General features: G+C 36.1%; 1 protein-coding gene across 9 annotated transcripts in view; it reads left to right on the top strand.

Annotated features, from left to right (window-relative positions):
- The window catches only part of EMB1967 (Forkhead-associated (FHA) domain-containing protein), a 47,703-nt gene that overhangs the window by 17,716 nt on the left and 10,346 nt on the right, over nt 1-19,641 (top strand). For 7 of the 9 annotated variants that reach the window (XM_088959849.1, XM_088959854.1, XM_088959850.1 and 4 more), the window contains one exon: nt 12,698-12,784. In XM_088959849.1, the coding sequence (XP_088815975.1) occupies nt 12,698-12,784 (87 nt within the window). Of the gene's footprint in view, nt 1-12,689; nt 12,785-19,641 lie in introns of all 9 variants that reach the window. The other 2 variants (XR_016103809.1, XM_088959856.1) reach the window with 1 other exon arrangement.

Raw genomic sequence — 19,641 nt, 5'->3', positions numbered from 1 at the left:
TAAACTAACAACGATGGAAAAACTATTTCGAGAAATTATTAAATGAACAATAGGGAGAGTGTGCTTTAATGGAGAAGCTAGCAATCCTAATAGTGTTAAAAATAATACATACCTTCGTACAGTTAAGACTTATTGAAGTAAAAGAAGCACTAAATAAGATGAAGAAGTGAAAAGTGTTAGGACCTGACGAGATTCCAATAGAAGTGTGGAAAGGTATAGGAGAGGTAGGCTTGCTGTTGGTAACTAAGATATTTAAGAACAATGGTGATATGCAAAGTTGTAATAACTATCAGGGGATTAAACTCATGAGCCACACTATGAAACTTTGGGAGAGAATAATTGAACAAAAATTATGACTTGAGGCAAGATTGGCAAGTGTATTAGAACCAATTTGGCTTTATGGCAGTGAGGTCAACCATAGAAGCTATATTTCTTTTGAGGCGATTGATAGAAAAGTTTAGATAGAAGAAGAAAGATCTTCATATTGATCTAGAAAAGGCTTATGATAGAATTCTTAGAGAGATAATATGGTGGGTCTTGGAAAAGAAAAAGGTTCAAAATAGGTATATAGACCTAATCAAGGACATGTATGAGGGGGCAACAACCAATGTTGGAACACTAGTGGGAGAGACTGCGGATTTTACAGTTATGATGGGTCTTCACCAAGATTCAGCACTTAGCCCTTATCTATCTGCACTCATCATAGATGAATTGACTAAACATATTCAGGAATAAGTTCCATGGTGCATGTTGTTTGCGGATGGCATTATTTTAATTGATGAAGCTAATGAAGGATTAAATGCAAATTAAGCTTATAGACAAATGCCTAGAAATAAAAGGTTTTAAAATAAGTAGAACTAACACAAAGTATATGATATGTAAATTTAGTAATAATAGGAGTGTAAATCAGAATACACTTAGGAATGGAGATCAAGAGATAACTCAAGGTGACCACTTTTCAATACCTTTGTTCAATAATTCATAACAAGGGAGAGATTGAGGAGGATGTCACCCAAAGAATTAGAGCAGGTTGGGAAAAATGGGTGGGTGCATCTAGATTTTTGTGTGATAGGCAAATACCACTTAGATTAAAAGGAAGATTCTATAAGCACTTGTAAGGCCAGGTATGTTGTATGGAGCAAAGTGTCAGACAGTCAAGAAACATGTCCAGAAAATGAGTGTGGCAGAAATGTGGATGCTCAGATGGATGGGTGGAAAACCTAGAAGGATAGGATAAGGAATGAAGTCATCCTTAGGAACCTAGGAATAGCTCCAATAGGTGATAAAATGAGAGAGTAGACTTAGATGGTTTGGTCACGTGCATAGAAGACCACCAACAGCTCCAGTTAGAAGAAATGATTTGTTACAAGTGGAAGGGGCTAGAAGAGCTAGGGGTAGACCAAAAAGGACATGGGTAGAAGTCATAAGAAATTATTTAAGCACTAATAATTTTTTTTGATAATTTGTTTAAGCACTAGTAATTTAGCACTGGGTATGCTTTTCAATAGAACGGTTTGGCAAAACAGGACCCATGTAGCCAACCACATATAGTTGGGATAAGGTATGGATGATGATGATGAGACCATTACTAGTGCACAAGCTCCAATGAAAGGTAATTTAGAAGTTAATAGTCCATTACAAAGGTGTAAAATACGTAAGAATGTATAAAAAGTAATAAAAATGAAAACTTGTAAAAGAGACGTGCTTGGGACAAGGCACAAGGCACAAGGCAATCGAGGTGTGCATTTTCTGAAAGGGGCTATGCCTAGGTCGAAGCAAGGCACATGCCTTAAAATGTGCTTCACTTGTGTGCCTAGACATGCTTGAAGTATGCCTTAAATACTATATTGTGGATAAGTTGTAAGATGAGCCTCTCCATCAACCAAGATAGAAGTGTTACCAATTACCAAGAAGGATTTTCATGTCCAACTCATAAGGTTGAATGATATATAGGAAATCCTCCATACAAACATTAAAACATGGGCAACAACAGAGAAAACCCCATTTTATTAAAAAAAAAACACTTTGAGTTAGCGTTGAGGTCACTGTATCCATAATTGATAATATTCATAGGAATAACAGAATTTAAATTGAAAACAGTTTCCTACTCTACTGTAAAGTCCTTTCAAATTCTTAAATACCCAAAAATAATTAAAACATGGGTTGGTGATTTAGGCATTCCATTTTTTATAAATGGGGCATTCTCCTGATTAATACCCAATTGATAAAAAAAAGGAGCATTTTGTCAAAATGATAATGATGCTTGGTTTTCCATGCAGGGATTTTGATATAGGCTCATGCCCACAATGCCTTTTTATGTTACCTAGGGACCAAGTGTTCATCATCATCATCATCCAAGCTTTACCCCAACCATATGGGTTTGGCTAAATGAATCCTATTTTGCCAGTCCATTCTGTTTAATATCCATTGTTAAATTATTGGTGCTTAAATCATTTCTTACTACTTCTACTCATGTCCTCTTTGGTCCATCTCTTGCCCTTTTAGCCCCTTTAATTGTAAGAAATCACCTCTTCCAATGTGGGAGAAATACCATCCATGTCCTCTCCAGTTTGGAAGCAAATTTTAACCCTTGTAGTACAGCTAATATTTCCACTCTCAATGAATTTCCAACCCCTTCTGTAGTGATTTAAAAGGCGTCCCTAGGCACATAGCCGAGGTGTATTTGAAGGCATGCATCCGGTGTGCCTTGTGCCTCAATTCAAATTGAGGCGGCATGAGGTGTAAGCCTCTAAGTAAGTGTGTGTGTGTGTGTGTGTGTGTTCCTTTTAATACAAATTACACATATATTCATTTTCATATGAATACTATGCTTTTGAATTTTTATTTTGCATTCATTTTATGTTTATAACCAATCTCTATCTAAATTATTACAATTTATTTTGTAATATCTTGTGCATTTAAGTATAGAATATTTTTATTTCATATCAATTTTTTTATTTACTTTCATGTATGCTTTTTTAATGTTAATCACACTTATTTGAAGTTTTATTTTTTAGTTTGTAATCCTCCAGGCTTTGCCTCCCATGCCTTTTAAAACATTGCTCTCATGTGTCATGGGTGAATATGTGAACGGATATGTTTTGGAAAAAGTAAGGTAATTTTATTAGAAAAAAAATCAGCCACCTACAAAAGGGGATTTCAAACAACTGAACCACACCCCAAAACAACTAAAAATCACAAACACCACACAGAAACAGAATGCAGGACATTACAACTAGGCTGTTGGGGGTACTCCCTGGCAGCCGCAACCCAAGAACTCAACCTCCCCATTGCAGCATTAGTCATCTCCTCAGGTTGCTGGTGAAGCCACTGAAAATTTCTTTTGTTTGGTTCTTTATCCCCCTGTATACTCCATGTCTTTGTATAAAAGGAACCAATGCTGAAATTCCTTTCTCCTCCTTGCTCCCCTTGAACCTTAATTGGGATTTTGGTTTTAGAAGGGGGTTGAAGGATGGTGAGTTTGCAGTTTGCTTCAGTCACATCTCTCTTGCAAACCCTGAACAAAGTTTGTTTGGACACCTCTAGATCCAACTGGCATGTGTAGATACCTAAGCGCAGAGGTCTTTTCTATTGGTGTTGGCCTATCCCCCCTAAGATTGGCCTTTTGTTGGGATGTCTTAATGGGAAAGTAAACACAATGTATAATTTGCAAGAAAGAAAACCTTTTCTTTGCATTTCCCCGATTTGGTGCATCATCTGTAAATCCAATGGAGAGAGTTGTTACCACCTACTGATCTCTTGTCAATTTGTTGTAGGCATTTGGGAGTGGTTTCTCTTTGTTTGGATGTGGGTGTAACTTGCCAACAGAATTGAATAGGCTATTTAATTTATCCACATTCTCATGGCCCAAGAGAAGGGGAAGAAATATGTGGAGATGCACAAGGGCAGTAGTGATTTGGGCTATTTGTGAAGAAAGGAATGCGAGAATTTTCTTGAGAAAAACTTGGTGACTAAATTAGAGATCAATGGGCAGGAAATCCTCTCTCAGGATGAAATAGCCAGGACCTTTGTGGAGCATTTTAAGTCAATTTTCAGAAAACCTTTGAGTGATAGGTTGAGGATGGAAGGTGTTGACTGGCCATGGTTGACTCAAGATAACCTATGTCGGTTAGAAGGGAATTTTGAAGAAGAGGAAATAAAACATGCAGTTTACTTAATGGATAGATCAAAAGCCCCACGCCCAGATGGTTTCACCATGACTTTTTGTCAAGACTGTTAGGATGTAATTAAAGATGATCTCGTGAAGGTTTTTAGAGAGTTTGAGGACAAGCATATAATCATCCATGGAGTTAATGCAACCTTTTTAGCCCTAATTCCTAAAAAAGTAGGGGCTTGCCAACCTAGGGATTTCAGATCTATTAGCTTAGTGACTAGTATTTACAAAATTCTGGCTAAAGTCCCTTCCCTAAGAATTAGAGAAGTCATCCCCTCTCTAGTTAGCCAAGCTCAAGGGGCCTTTGTGCAGGGTGAACAAATAAGTGACCAAATTTTAATAGCCAATGAATGTGTAGAGGAAATGAGGAGGTTTGGCCGTCAAGGGTTTGTATGCAAATTGGATATTGAAAAGGCCTACGATATGGTGGATTGGGGTTTCCTTCTTGAGGTGCTCCACAATTGTGGTTTTGGAGATAGATGGTGCAAGTGGATATGTTGATGCCTAAGTTCTTGTCACTACTTGGTTTTAGTTAACAGGGTAGTTAAGGATTTTTTCTAGCTTGTAGAAGCCTTAAACAAGGCAATCCACTCTTCCCCTTTTTATTCACACTCGTGGCTAATGTCTTCAGTAGGTTGATTACAAAATCCGATAGGGTAGAGGTGATAAGCGGTTAGAGGATAGGCAAAAATGGTGTATCAGTGACCCACTTACAGTTTGCAGATGATATCATAATTTTTTTGTAAAGGAAGCGACCGACTGAAGATGAGAAACCTCAAAGATTTAATTGGCTATTTCCAAAACATTTCTAATTTGAAGATTAATCTGGACAAGAGTTGCGTGGTGGGTCTCAATTTGGATATTGGGGTTATCGAATCTATTGCGGATTGCCTAGGTTGTTCCGTTTCCTCTTGGCCACTGAAGTACTTATGTCTTCCCTTGGGAGCCAACCGAAGGGAGAGTAGGTTTTGGGAATTGGGGTCCAATGGTTGAAAAGTTTGAAAAGAGACTGGCATCATGGAAAAAGAACTACATTTCCATAGGGAGTAGGGTCACCTTGATCAAAGCCCCCTTAGCCAATCTACCTGTTTACTACCTTTTTTTATCAATAACAACATTTCATTAATCACAGAACCTGTTTACTACCTATTGGTCTTTAGAATTCCCTCTAGAGAGGCTAAAGCTAGAGAAACTTATGAAGGAATTTTTATGGGAACCAAGGGAAGGAAAAAAGGGCCATCTAGTCAGCTGGGAAATAGTGTGTTGGAGTAAGGAAGAAGGTGGTTTGGATTTAGGGAATTTGTGGAGTAGGAACTTTGCATTGTTAGGGTCTCTCATCAGGATACTATGGCAACATCCTGGAAAGCTATTCATAGTGAAAGCTATTCATAGTATCCTTCCTCTTTTTCTCAACTTTGTTAGGTATGACGTTTGTACTGGTGACTCTCTACTCTTTTGGGAGGCCATTTGGGTGGGTAATCAGTCTCTAAAGGATCTCTTCCCATCTCTTTACTCCATTTCTTTGATTAGGAAAGAGGTTGTTTCCAACTTACCCTTCTCACCTACTCTTCCTTTGCAAGGTTTAAAATGTCAATGTCGATGGAAATGTCTCTTACCAAAATATAGGACATATGTTGGAAATGTCGGAAATGTCAAAGGGGAATATTGTAAAAGTTAGAGACATTGTGGAAATATTATGAAATATGTGGAAATATGCAAAGATATTTTGTAAAATGATAAAAGAAGCATTAATACATATTTCTAGACTATTATCTTATTCCCAACCATTATATAAAGCTAAGAAACTATGATCAATAACAAATTAGTAAATGACGATTTACTGATTTATTATGCATTTTGATGTTTTTACAAGGTTATGTGATATTTTCTTTTCTTATTTTTAATTCTGGTTTATTATAAATTTTAATATATTTATTTCACACTAGTAAATAGAAATACATTTATTCTGATTTTTTTAAATATTAAAGTTATAATACATTATGTTTTATTATAAATTTAATGAAGTGATCCTCCTTTTTGTAGTATTAAGATTATGATAAATTCTGATTTCTTATAAAACTTAATGAATTTATTAAGATTTTTAATACTAAATTTATAATAAATTATGATTTAGTATAAAATTTATTAAATTTATTCTGATTTTTTATATTAAATGTAAAATATGGTTTATTATAAAATTTAATAAACATTTTCTGATTTTAATAAATATTTTAAAAAATACTAACTAGTTAATATTTTAGTACTTGAAAAATATTTTATGTTTTATATTATAAAGTACTTAATTTATTCTTTCGATTTTATATTTTGTTAATTCTTTTTATAAATATTTTATTTGAAATATTAAATAGAAATTATTAATGGAATAATCTATATTAATATACTGTATTATATTAATATATTATATTTTTAATGTACATTAGTCGACATCTTGTTGACATAATAGGAAAAACTGTATTTGTTTTGGTTATTTGGACCAATTTGGTCGACATTTCCGAAATATAGGAAATGTCGGCCGACATAATGTAATTTTTATATTACCATCCACTTTCATGTCGGTGAGCCTCGACATCGACATATGTCGGGCGACGTTAGCGACATTTGGCAACATTTGAAACCATGTTCCTTTGTCCTTGACTTGGCATTTCGGCTTTAGGAGGGGGTTGAGGGATGATGAGGCCTCTTGTGCTTCTGATCTTTTGCTTCTTCTTGATAGTGTTTGTTTGGACCCTTCCAAGCCTAATAGTAGGCTTTGGTTACCCAGCCCAAAAGGTACCTTTTCTTGTGCGTCCTTTTTCAAAGAGGTCCCACCCAAAATTGCTATTTTTTTTTGTTGGGAAGTGTTTCATGGAAAGATTAACACTTTGGACAACCTGCAAAAGAGAAGACCTTTCATGTGTCTATCCCCTAACTGGTGCTTTTTGTGCAAAGCTAGTGGGGATACTTGCTCTCACTTGTTTCTATCTTGTCTTTTGGTTGCAGCTATTTGGAGTTGGATTTTCTCTTTGTTTGGGTTTAGGTGGAGCCTACCAGCAGAAATAAGCTTATTCTTTTATCCGGCTCTATTTGTTTGGCCCACAAAGAGGGGGAAAATTATGTGGAAGAGTATTAGAGCAGCCATCTTTTGGACAATTTGGGAAGAAAGAACAGCAGAATCATCCATGAGAAAGAAAGAAGTCTCTCTGAATTAAAGGAGTGCATTTTGACAAGGGCAATACATTGGTTGAGAACCCTTCTCTCATGCCACTCTTATACATTTGATGATCTATGGAGGAACTGGTTGGCAGTGGCTAATAGCTCCACAAGAAGCAATAGAAGTATTTCAGATTGGTCTCCACCAGTGATGGGTTCATAAAATTGAACTTTGATTAAAGCAGTCAAGGAAATCCAGGGCACTCAGGTGTGGGTGGGGTTTTGAGGAATGAGGCTGGCAATTTATCATCTCTTTTTCTCAGGCCCAGTGGGATTAGGAGACTCTACTAGAGCTGAACTACTAGCTGTGGTACAAGGAATTCAGATTGCAAGCCAACTGGGTGTCAACAGACTATGTATTGAAGGAGACTTTAAGGTGGTGGTAGGGTGGTTACAGGGTCGAGATTCTGCTATTTGGAAATACAGGGACTTACTAAGGAAAGTTAAGTGGCTAATAAGGAATATGACAATTAGAATACAATGGGTGAGCAGGTTATCCAATGCTATGGCTGATGTTTTGGCTAAACAAGGGGCTGTTAGGGAGTTTCTGTTTGTACCTGAGTTGTAATACTTAATTTTTCAGTACAACTTTCAGTTGTTTTGGGCTCAAGGGTGTGGCTGCATCTCGTGCCCCCCAAGGGGAGCTTGTAACTGCTTTAATTTCTGGTCAAGAAAATCTATTCATTTATTAAAAAAAATTCTTGAGAAGAAAAGAATATGGGAAGTGGTGGAGTGTGCTATGACAAGGATGATACATTGGGTTAGAACATTGGACATTTTCTAACTGTTCTCCTTTGATGATATTTGGAGAAATTGGGGTGGGGGGGGGCACAAAGCTCATCTAAAAAGAAGTCGGTTAATTTGGTGTAGTTACCTCCTTCTAAAGGTTACATGAAGCTCAATTTTGATGGGAGCATCCATGGAAATTTGGGCCCTTCAGGCATAGGGGGACATTTTAGGGATGAGAGTGGTAATGTTATTGCTTTGTTCTCAGGATCAGTTGGTGTGGGAGATTCCATTAGAGCTGAATTCCTTTTTGCTATTCAGAGAGTTCAGATTGCAAAATATTTGAATATGGAGAAATTGATTATGGAAGGTGATTCCATGTTAGTAGTGTGATGGTTGGAAAAGTTGGAGCCTGTTATTTGGGCTTTAGGGAGGAAATGAAGAGGTTTAAATGGCCAACAGGCACCATGAAGTTAGTAGGTTATAAGATCAGATAATGGGATGGAGGATACTTTATCTAAGCAAGTGGTTAATAGGGATTCTTGAGTTTGATAGGGATATAAGGGACTCTAAACTTCCTGCTGTTATTACTCTTTTACACTCCCTTGAGGAGATCTATCTTGACCCCTCTAAGTCGGATAGGCGAATTTGGACCCCTTCACCCTCTGGCTCCTTCTCCTATGCCTCATTTTACCAGCCTTAACTCTTCCTCTCACTAGCTCTCTTTAATCTTTTCCTATTAACGAGGTATGGTGCAAGTTTGTTCCTCCTAGGTTCGGAGCTTTTTGTTGGAAAGTTGTGCATGGGAGAATTAATACTTGTGACCTTCTCCAAAAGAAGAGACTTAAGTGGTACTTATCCCTTCATTGATGTGTCCTTTGTAAAGCTAATGGTAAGACTTTCTACCACTTATCGATCACCTGTCTTTTTATTGTGTATATCTGGGAATGGTTCTTCTCTTTGTTTGGGTGCAGGTAGAGATTCTTGCTGATGTGCCAAGCCTCTTTGCTTCTTCCAACATTTGCTTGGCATAGAAGAAGGGGAAGAATTATGTGGAGGTGCACAAGGGCGGCAATAATTTGAATAATATGGGAAGGAAGGAACTCAATAATCTTTTTGGAAAAGGAAATTAATAGAAAGCATTTTGATGAGAAATGTACAATGGCTGAAATCCTTGGAAACTTCCTCACTTGTTTAAGCAGATGATATTCTTAGAAATTGGCAGGAAGTGGTAGAGTCATCCTCCAAAAAGATTACTAGCATTCCTTCTTGGACCCCACCTGAAAGAGGTTTCATTAAACTTAATTTTGATGGAAACAGTTTGGGGAACCCAAGTTTGTTAGGATTTGGAGGAGTACTTAGAGATGATGAGGGTAAAATAATTGCTCTATACTCAGGGCCAATAGGAATGGGAGATTCTCTAAGGGCTAAAGTTTTGGCTATGTTGAAAGGAGTACAAAGTACAAGGAATTTGAATATAATTGAAGGAGATTTCAAACTGATTATGGTTTGGTTACAGGATGAGGAGGAAAAGATGTGGAGCTACAACGATGAGAAGAAGAAATTTAGATGGTTGGCGAAAGACATGGAGGTGAAATTTCAATGGTTCAAGAGAAAGCGCTCTCTAGTAGATTCACTAGCCAAACAAGGGATGGGGAGGGACCAAGTATGTTGGGCTCAATTGTAACTAAAAGAAAGGAAAAGTTGAGGAGAGATAAGAGCATGGTTTCTAAAACCGACCCAGGGACTGAACTGGTCAGGGGTCTGGTTACTGGGTCGAACGAACTGACCATTCGAACCGTTCTGACAAAAAAAAGTAAAAAAGTTTAATAAAATAAAAAACGGTCAAAACAGTTTGAACGGTTAACCGCATGGGTCAGCAGTTTGTTGACCAAAATCAACGGTTTTTTGAGCCAGTTCGACCGTCCGGTCCGATCCGATTTTGAAAACCATGGATAAGAAAGTTTATTTCTCATTGACTTTCTTCTGTAGTTCTGTTGATGTTCCCTTAACTTATTAATCTCTTGCTTTTTTGTTTTTATCAAAGAAAGGGATTTGCTGTATTGGTCTTGGTTGTGAATTTAGACTTTGCTTTTGTCTTGGGGCCTTGGGGGGTGCACCTTGCATCTCTCCATGGGTTGCATGCAAGCACCTTGCATCTCTCCATTGGATACACGTGTATCAGAGAAAAACTAAGATACACTTAGAAACACTATAAATACTTTAATAAATCATAAAAATACATCAATAACACTAAATATAAGGTCTCAATGAGGTATATATACATTAAATTAATATATTTTAATGGTTTTATGAAGAAATATATTGTAGTTAATTATAATTTCATTAAAAATCCTATGCTTAACTATAATTTATAAATTATACTTCTTAAGTTTTAATGTTTTATGGGATGGGAAAAACCCAACTCTCCTTTCCAACCATAGAACATGCATTAGCACAACTTCTAAGTGAAAATAGAATTAATAATTATTTATTATTTATTTCTAAAAATTATAAAAAATAAATGAACATTATATAATATATTCAAAAAATAGTTATTAAAGAAGAAATTCCAATTGCTTTGTGGATATAATAGATCATCCATAGAATTATAATATATTCAGTCATTGTGATCAAATGATAAAATTTAATTAATTAATTAATTATTTTTTTATTCTAAAAATAAAAAACATAAAAAAATAAAAAAAATATAATTATTAAATAAGAAATTTCAATTGGTTTGTGGATATGTTAGATCATCCATAGAGTTATAATATATTCAGTTGGTGTGATCAAATGATAAAATATAATTAATTATTATTTATTTTTTATATCTAAAAATAAAAAAAATAAAAAAATACTAAAGAAGAAATTTCAATTGCTCTATGGATATGATAGACAAATCCATAGATCTAAAACATATTTAGTCTTTATAGGCAGAGAAAAATTACATTTTCAAATTTTTTATTAATTTATATTTTCCCCAAATATCTTCATGAAATTTCCATAAATTTATTAATAACACAAAAAATTATGATTTTGAATGTAGGAAATGTAGATCAACATAAATTTAAACATTCAAGAAAAATAAATCACAAGATATTATAAAAATTTGAAAAAACTTATCGATTTTTTCCATATTTTTTCAAAATTTGAAAAAAAAAAAAACAATTCACACCTGTTTCTTGCAAATTTTTGTAAATCTAGCACTCTAGGAATGAGGTTTGGAGTTTTAGAGTCATTTGGGGGTGAAAAATGGCTTATTTCAGGGAAAACAACCTTGCTTTTCCCCTTTTTTTTTTTTTTTTTTTTCAGTTTTTGGCCATATCTTTTTCGTCGATACACTACCGTTACGCCCCGATACACCCCTGGTACGCCCCCGATACAGTTCGATATGGGTCCGAGACGCATGAAAAAAAGACGAGACGTCCGATTTCCATGCGTATCCCATATCTGTTTTTCAAAGATTTGGTACGATACGCCCCGTATCGGGTGTATCATATCAAAATTTTAAACCTTGGTTGCATGTAGTGTTTCATGTTTATTGATGCCTCTTTAATAAATTTATAATTTACTTATAAAAAAATGTGAATAGAGATGCCATTCTCACATGTGGTACATTAAGAAATATAATGGAAATGTAATTCAAATGTGCATTTAGTAAGAAAAAACTAAAGGGAGATTTTTAGGGTTAAAAGAGTGATTTTTGAGTTCAAATTGTTTTGCTTTATTTATAGCTAACTAAATAATCAAATTTTCTTGAATTTTGAGGAGATATTTTAATTAATATATTTTAAATTTTCATTTTTTTCAAGAGCAATACCTCACCAATTTGAGGTGGTGAGCTGTACACCTTATATAAATTGAGGTGGTAGCCTCCCAGTCTGCTGGTAACGTATATTATACTAGGTGTTTTGGTTCCTCCTTGCCTTGAGGTGTATGCATTAATGCCTCGTCTCATAGCCTTTTTTTCTGGGGCAACAGACTGTGGGGACAATTCAAACGTGTTGTATGGGCCACTTGGCCCTTGGGCTAATTTTACAATTTTGCCTTGTGCTGTGAACTTTCACTGTAGAAGTTTCATTTCAATCAATAGTTCAACATTAAAAATGATTCTTTAATTGATATTAGAGTATGATCTTCCTAGGTTTACAACTACTTGATAACCTGTAATCTCTATCCATGCTTACTTTGAGTGCCATGAATTGGAGAAAAGAATTGTTTCTTTGGGTAAATTCAGTTTTCAAATGTTTTATAGGCTATTTAGCTTACCATTGCTTCTGTACCTGAACCCAAATAGTTTGAGTACCATCGTTCTCAAGGATGGCGTACCTAATATCCTAAACATTATCGAAGTTCTAGTTTTTGGAATTTGTATTTTCTGAAGTTTTAATTCAATGTAAATTAATGGCTGGTACAAATTCAGTGCTAAGCAAATTTAGATGTATAATGCCTAATGTTGCTGTGAATGTTATTTGCAATCATGTCAATGTTTAAGCTTACATGATTTCCAGGTTCTTAGTTGACAAGGATAATTGATCTTTCCAACTTGAATGGTTCTACTGAATGAATGCTCTAGTCATGTAGGTTTTACTTGGAAGAGCAACAGATGATATTAATGTTGACATTGACCTTGGAAGAGAGGGGCGTGCTAATAAAATTTCTCGGCGTCAGGTGCAATTTTCTTTGAAATCCTCTATTTTTTTTTTCTTTTGCTCAATCGGATGGATACTATTGTTTTAGAAATATAAAATTCAAGTTTTTATTGCTCACCTTTTCTATATATTTTTTCTTTTCCTTTAGCAATCCAATCTACAAATAATACTTCTGGTTGGGGTTCATCCTGAAGGTATTCAGCCCTAGGTTAGGGAAGAGAAGAAGAAAAGGAAGAATAAAAAGAATGGGTGGCAATCCCTTCTGCCCAGCCTAGGAATGTTATTTATAAGTGAGTTTGAATATTACATAAAGAAACAAAATCGCCCCTGCTTAGGTGGCAGTAAGTAGAGATAAGAAATACATAATAAGTCCAGGCCCATACACTTAACAAAAAGGGAAAAAAAAAACATAACAGAGAACTGAAAGCCCAAGCCTACCTCTTTATGTCTCACAAGACTTCCCCCTCGAGCTAAGCATATTGCCAACTTGCTTAGAAGCTCCACAAGTTGTGATTTGGTAAGGCCTTTGGTGAACACATCAGCTAGTTGTTTTGTGGTAAGCATGTAAGGAATACAGAGGTCTTCGGAAGCAATCCTTTCTCTCACAAAGTGTATCGATTTCAATATGTTTAGTTTTATCATGCTGAATTGGATTATTTGCAATGTTAATAGCTGCATAGAAGAAGTAGAGCTTTAGAGGTCCATTCATATTTATCCCCAATTTATTTAAAAGAATGTGAAGCTAGAATAACTCAGCAACCCCATGTGCCATGGCTTTGCATTCAGCTTTAGCACTCGATCTAGCTACAACAATTTGTTTCTTACTTCTCCAAGTAAAAGATTACCACCTACAAAGGAACAATATCCAAATGTAGTTCTATCTCCACGAGATCCAACCCAATTAGTATCAGTATAAGTCTCTACCTCAATTCTATCCTGTTTCTTGAATAATAATCCTTTTCCCAGGCATGTCTTGAGGTATCTCAAAATCATTCTACCACTTTCATGTGTGAAACTCGAGGTGCATGCATAAACTAGCTGACCTCATGAACTGAATATGCTATGTTTGTCAATTAACATAAAGCAGAACAGCAAATCAAGAAAAATATAAGAAGAAATAGAGAAAACACCAAGATTTAACGTGGTTTGTCTCAGTAGCCTACATCCATGGAAAGAGAGGGAAAATCTCTACTATGAGAACAAGAGATACATGGCTGACCTCTCTACAGATGCACAACAAAATATCCACTCTTACTCAACTCTAATCCCACACAACCAATGGTTTAGATAAGCAAGAGGCCAAATTATATCAGAATTTCATGCAGGTCCCTCTTCCTCCCATTAATACATGCAAGTCCCCAAAATTTATCAACATTACAAACATGTTTTTTTTTATGTATTTTTTGTGTTTTCTGTATTTTCTGTATGGAGAGGCAGCACCTCGCGCCTCTCTAAGGGGATTCTCATGTAACTGATCTTTGAATTAATGGAATATGACTCTTTACTTATCAAAAAAAAAACCCTGTAACCTCCAAAAACCCAAATACAATATATCTCTCTACAATGTTAGGTTTGGTGAGAGAGAGGTGGAGCAGCTTACCAACAAGTCTTTGTTTTAGCAAGTTTAGTACCTACTCCCTTGTCTCCTTCAAGAGATCCAATGCATATTTCCCTTGACAAATATATATCCCTTCACTGGATCTTGCTACCTCTATTCTCAAAAATATCATAGAGGCCCCAAATCTTTAATTTCAAATTATGTGGCTAAGAAGGATTTCAACCTCTGAATCTGTATTGGATAGTTACTAGTGACTACCATGTCAATAACATATATAATTAGTGTTGTTAGGCTTCCTTCAGTTCTTTTAGGTAACAATGTGTGATCGACACTACTTTGCTTGTATGTTTTAGTCTTCATTACCTTGCACAATCTCTCAAACTAGGCCCTTGGAGATTGTTTAAGCCCATACAAGGCCCTTTTCAATTTACACTTTCTTTCATGTCATACATTGGGGGAGGATCCATGTATACTTCCTCCTGCAGCAAGGTTCAAAGTATATACCCATGTGTATCAGCAGAGGCGTATCGGTACTAAAAAAGGTTTGGAATGTTGATGCCAGTGGAAATCTTTGTCAAATATAAGAAACATGTCGGAAATGTCAGAAATATTATACAGAAATATTGTAAAAATTATAGATATGGTGGAAACATTGTAAAATGTGCAAAATATAGAATGGTATTTTATGAAATGATAAAAGAAGCATAGGCACACCTTTTTAAATTATTATCTTATTCTAAATCATTAAACAAAGCTAAGAACCTAAGGTTAAAGACAAAAGAATATGTTCTAAAGTTGCCCTATAAACCTTAAGATTTAGATCTTCATGATAGAATGAGTTAAAGCAAAATTTAAACTCATAGAAAATGCAAATGGTTCTAATAGATTAACCAAATAATCTATTACACAAACAAAAAACTAATATTTAACTTCATATTTGAAACGAATAATGAGTTAGCTCAAAGTGGTAATCATATAAGTTAGGTGGACAATAACTTGCTACTTCACATACCTACAATATTGTCACCATAGTTTTCAAGGCACCAAGGCGAGGCTAGGTGACTGGGAGGTGCCTTATCGCCTAGTCGCCTAGGCACCTAGGCAATGGTTTTCTTATGTTAAAAACATAGATCCTAGGGTAGTTCCCTAGGTACCATAACCATATTTCTTTAATAATTATTCATGATTTTCATAAGAAAAGTATAAATTTCATATTAAAGTATAGAAAATCAACACATTCATGAGAAGAAAAGGAAGAAGGAAAATAAAATTCAAAAAATATAGGGGCTGAACCCTTATTTTTGTTATAGGAAAAGAAGAAAATAAAAAGTATTGGTAGTAGTAGTAGTAGTAGTAGTAGTAGAAGAAGAAGAAGAAGAAGAAGAAGAAGAAGAAGAAGAAGAATATATGGAAGAGGAAAATGTGCTGATTAGATAAATTTTATGTTCTGCCTTATTGGTTCAGGTTTTTAAGTCTTTGAGGGTTCAATACAGCATTTAGCAATGTTTGTGTTGATTAAACCCTAATAAATAAGAAAATAATAAAAAGAAATTAATATATAAACACACAAAATGATTATTTTAGTTTAATAATGTCTATTTTATAATTATAATCTAAAAAAAGAATGAATAAAATAGTATTTTATAGTAGGAAGTAGAAAACTGTTAGGCGATTAGGCGAGGCGAGCCTCAAAGGGTGCCTTGTCGCCTAGGCGTCACCAAATTATGTTATAATACAATCTCTTGTACTCCCCATAGTATTGGTAGTGTTCAATTGGAAATGTGTCAATTCCAGTAAATTTCATGTTGCTAACCATGAAAGTGGAAATGGAAGTATGTCGTGGAAACTATCTCTTGTACACCACATGGTGTTGGTAGTGTTCATTGGGGAAATGTCGATTCCATTAAATTTTCGTGTCGTTCCCATGGAAATGGAAATATTAGGGAAATTAGGGACATTTTAAACCATAAAAAGCATGTGCGTTTATATCTGTTGGAATCAGTTGGCCTCTTCTCTTAGGCTTTTTATTTATGTTTTTCTGTTCTTTAGTGCCACAGGGGCACACTTGTTATTTCTTTTCTTTTATTTATTAGTTGGGTCGCCCCAATGTATAAGCTAATAGCTGGTGCCTAACTACAAGTTTGAATCCAGTTTTGTCTCTCTTCTCTCTTCCTCCTTTCTCTCCTCCTCTCCTCTGATATCTCTCGTCTGAAAACATGGTATCAGAGTGGGTCTTCTGAGATTAGAAGCCACGAGATCTCTCTCTTCTCTCAGTTTTTTTTCTCAGATTCTTCTTGCTGTGGATCGAACCTGTCAAGGAAGTGCATTGGACTGATCTGAAGTTTTCTATGCCCTTTCTTCCCTTCTCTCTTGGTCGTGTGCCAAGAAACAAATTAAAGAGAGGGAAGTTTGATGCTGTGAAGGTTCTTTCACCTGTTTTCTGTGGATCGTGTGTTCCTTTTTCTGTACCCAGGTAAGGGGGTTATGGAGGTCTGAATGACCTGTAAGTGCTGTGAGTTTTTTGTTGTGGATTGTGTGATCCATTTCTGTGCCCAAATAGCTGGGTGATATAGGTCAAAATGACCTGTAACTATAAAACAGTGGTTGACTAATTCTTGGAAAATTTTCCAGTAGATGTGTGAGATCCAAAAAAAATTATACCTGACTAAGACTTAACTGAACTGAACCGTGGCTGAACTGGGGATTGAACTGTGTCTGAACTGAATTGGCGATTGAACTGTGACTGAACTGGATGAACTGAAATTGAACAGTGGCTGAACTTGGTCTGGGGTCTGAACTAGATGAACTGAAATGGAATAGTAACTGAACAGTGGCTGAACTTGGCTGAACTGAAGTTTTAATAAATCGTGGCTGAACTGTGATTGTTTTTTTAACAGAACTATCCTTTGACATGTCATCTGAGGATTCTATCCTGTCTAGTGGGTCCTCCAATAAAAGTGGAGTGAGTGGGGGTTTTGCCATGAGTTTCCCCATGGCCGTGATGCCTTTTGATGGTCTTAACTACCTAGAATGGTCAAGGGGAATCAAATTATACATAACAGCCAGGGGGAAGGTAGGCTATATTAATGGTAAAACTAAAGAACCAAAGTCTCAGGGGGTGGAGCATGATAGGTGGGATAAGGAAAACAACATGGTGATGTCATGGCTGTTACTTTCTATGTTGCCTCCAGTTAGGAAGACCTTCATGTGGGCTAAAACAGTTGTTGAGATTTGGGAGCAGGCAAAATCTACCTATTCAAAGCAACGTCGTTATGCCAAAATATACTAGTTGCAAGATGCGTCCTTTACTTGTAAGCAGGGGGAGAGGACCCTCTCATCCTATTATTCAAATTTGACCTCAATTTGGAAAGAACTAGATCACTATCAGAACATTGACTGGAAGTATGACACTAATGCTAAGGCCTACAAGTCTCTAGTTTCCCAACAACGGGGTTTTGCCTTCCTCTTGGGGTTGAACCCTGTATATGAGTCCCTTAGAGTTCAGATATTAGGAAGTAAAGATCTTCCTTCAATACAATAAGTGTATGCTCTAGTTCAATCCGAAGAGAGCAGGCCCAAGTGTGATGAATAGCTCCGAGGGGGAGCAGATTGCCTTAGTGGCTAAAGGGAGTATGGGTGTAGGAGGCAATAATTCCTTTAAGAAGGGTGACTTCCAGAAGAGAGTGGATGATAAAGATAAGTTATGGTGTACTCACTACCAGAAGGCCAAGCATACTCGAGATACTTGTTGAGACCTCCATGGAAAGCCAAGTGGGCCCAGGAGTTGAGTAAGAAATCAAATCAGAATAAGAAGTCGGGACAGCAGAGTCAGAAAAAGTTTAATATAGCAAACTTGGCCTCTTAGGAGTCTTAGTCATCTACTGCTATTCACCAGGACTGCCCATCCGTTGCCAATCCCCGGGAAGATATCATTAATTCTTTTCGTGACCACTTGGATCTGTATGGGAGAGCAATTCGCCAGATGGATTCTACTTCTCCTGCCTCGACTTCTTTTGCATCTACTTAAGGTAATGGTAGTCTTTCCATAGCCTTTCATGTGTCTTCCCATTCATTTGATTCCCCTTGGATAATCGACTCTGGAGCCTCAAACCATATGACGGGTAAGTCAAATTGTTTCCAATCCTATCAACTTTTATCTAGTAGGGACAAAGTGAGATTAGCTGATGGTTCTTTTTCCACCATAGTTGGTCAAGGAACCATAACCCTTCCTTTTGGACTTACCCTTTCTAATGTATTACATGTTCTGAAATTACCTATAAATTTGTTTTCTGTCAGTAACATTACAAATTCTTTAAACTGTTCAATGACCTTTTTCCCTTCTTCTTGTGTTCTATAGGATTTGGACTCAGGGAAGATGATTGGTAGAGGTCATATGATGGATGGTCTCTACATGCTGGAGAACAAATCTAATCTTGCGGTCATCAAATCTACGAGTCAGTCTAGTATGAGTCAAGTTTACTTATGGCATAGTCATTTGGGTCATTTATCATTTGAGTCATTAAAGGTCTTACTTCCAAATTTATTTAAATCAATGTTAGTGTCTGAGTTCAAATGTCAAACTTGTTAGTTGAGCAAACATTGTAGAAATCATTTTTCTTCAAGAAATAATAAATCCGATTTTCCTTTCTATATTGTTTATTTTGATATTTGGGGCCCCACTGCTTTACCATCTGAGCTTGGCTATAAATATTTCATTACTTTTATTGATGATTATTCCAAATATACATGGGTGTACCCCATGCGGCCCAAGGGTGAAGTACCAAAGATTGTGAAAGATTTCCAAGACATGATATTCACCCAAATTTTAGACAGAGATCCAATTTTCCTATCTGACAATGCTAAAGAATACTTCCACAGTGATCTCGCGGAGTTTTTTGCTTTGTGTGGGTCTATTCATCGTAGCTCTTGTGCCAAAACTCGTGAGCTACTCATCCATATGAGTGTTCCAAAACGTTTTTGGTTGGATGATGTGTTATGTGCTACATATGTCATCAACTGTATGCCATCTCGGGTGTTAGGGTACAAGGGCCCTCATCAGCTCCTTTTCCCTAAAGCTCCCCTCTTTTCTATTCCCATTTGTGTGTTTGGTTGTCGTTGTTTTTTCAAAACATATCCCCTACCCATGGTAAACTTAACCCCCGTGCTCTTCTTTGTGTATTCTTGGGCTATCCTTCTTCTCAAAAGGGTTACCGTTGTTTCGATCCCATCTCTCGGAAATACTATGTTTCTATGGATGTATCTTTCTTTGAGGATGATCCCTTCTTCCCTATTTCTCCTCAGGGGGAGAATAGGGTGAA

This window comes from Nelumbo lutea, chromosome 8, assembly GCF_056320005.1.
Source record: "Nelumbo lutea isolate HS-2025 chromosome 8, American lotus-T2T, whole genome shotgun sequence".
In the NCBI taxonomy this organism is placed as follows: domain Eukaryota; kingdom Viridiplantae; phylum Streptophyta; class Magnoliopsida; order Proteales; family Nelumbonaceae; genus Nelumbo; species Nelumbo lutea.
The sequence above is the reverse complement of the archived record's forward strand: the minus strand, read 5'-3'. Positions and strand labels throughout refer to the sequence as shown.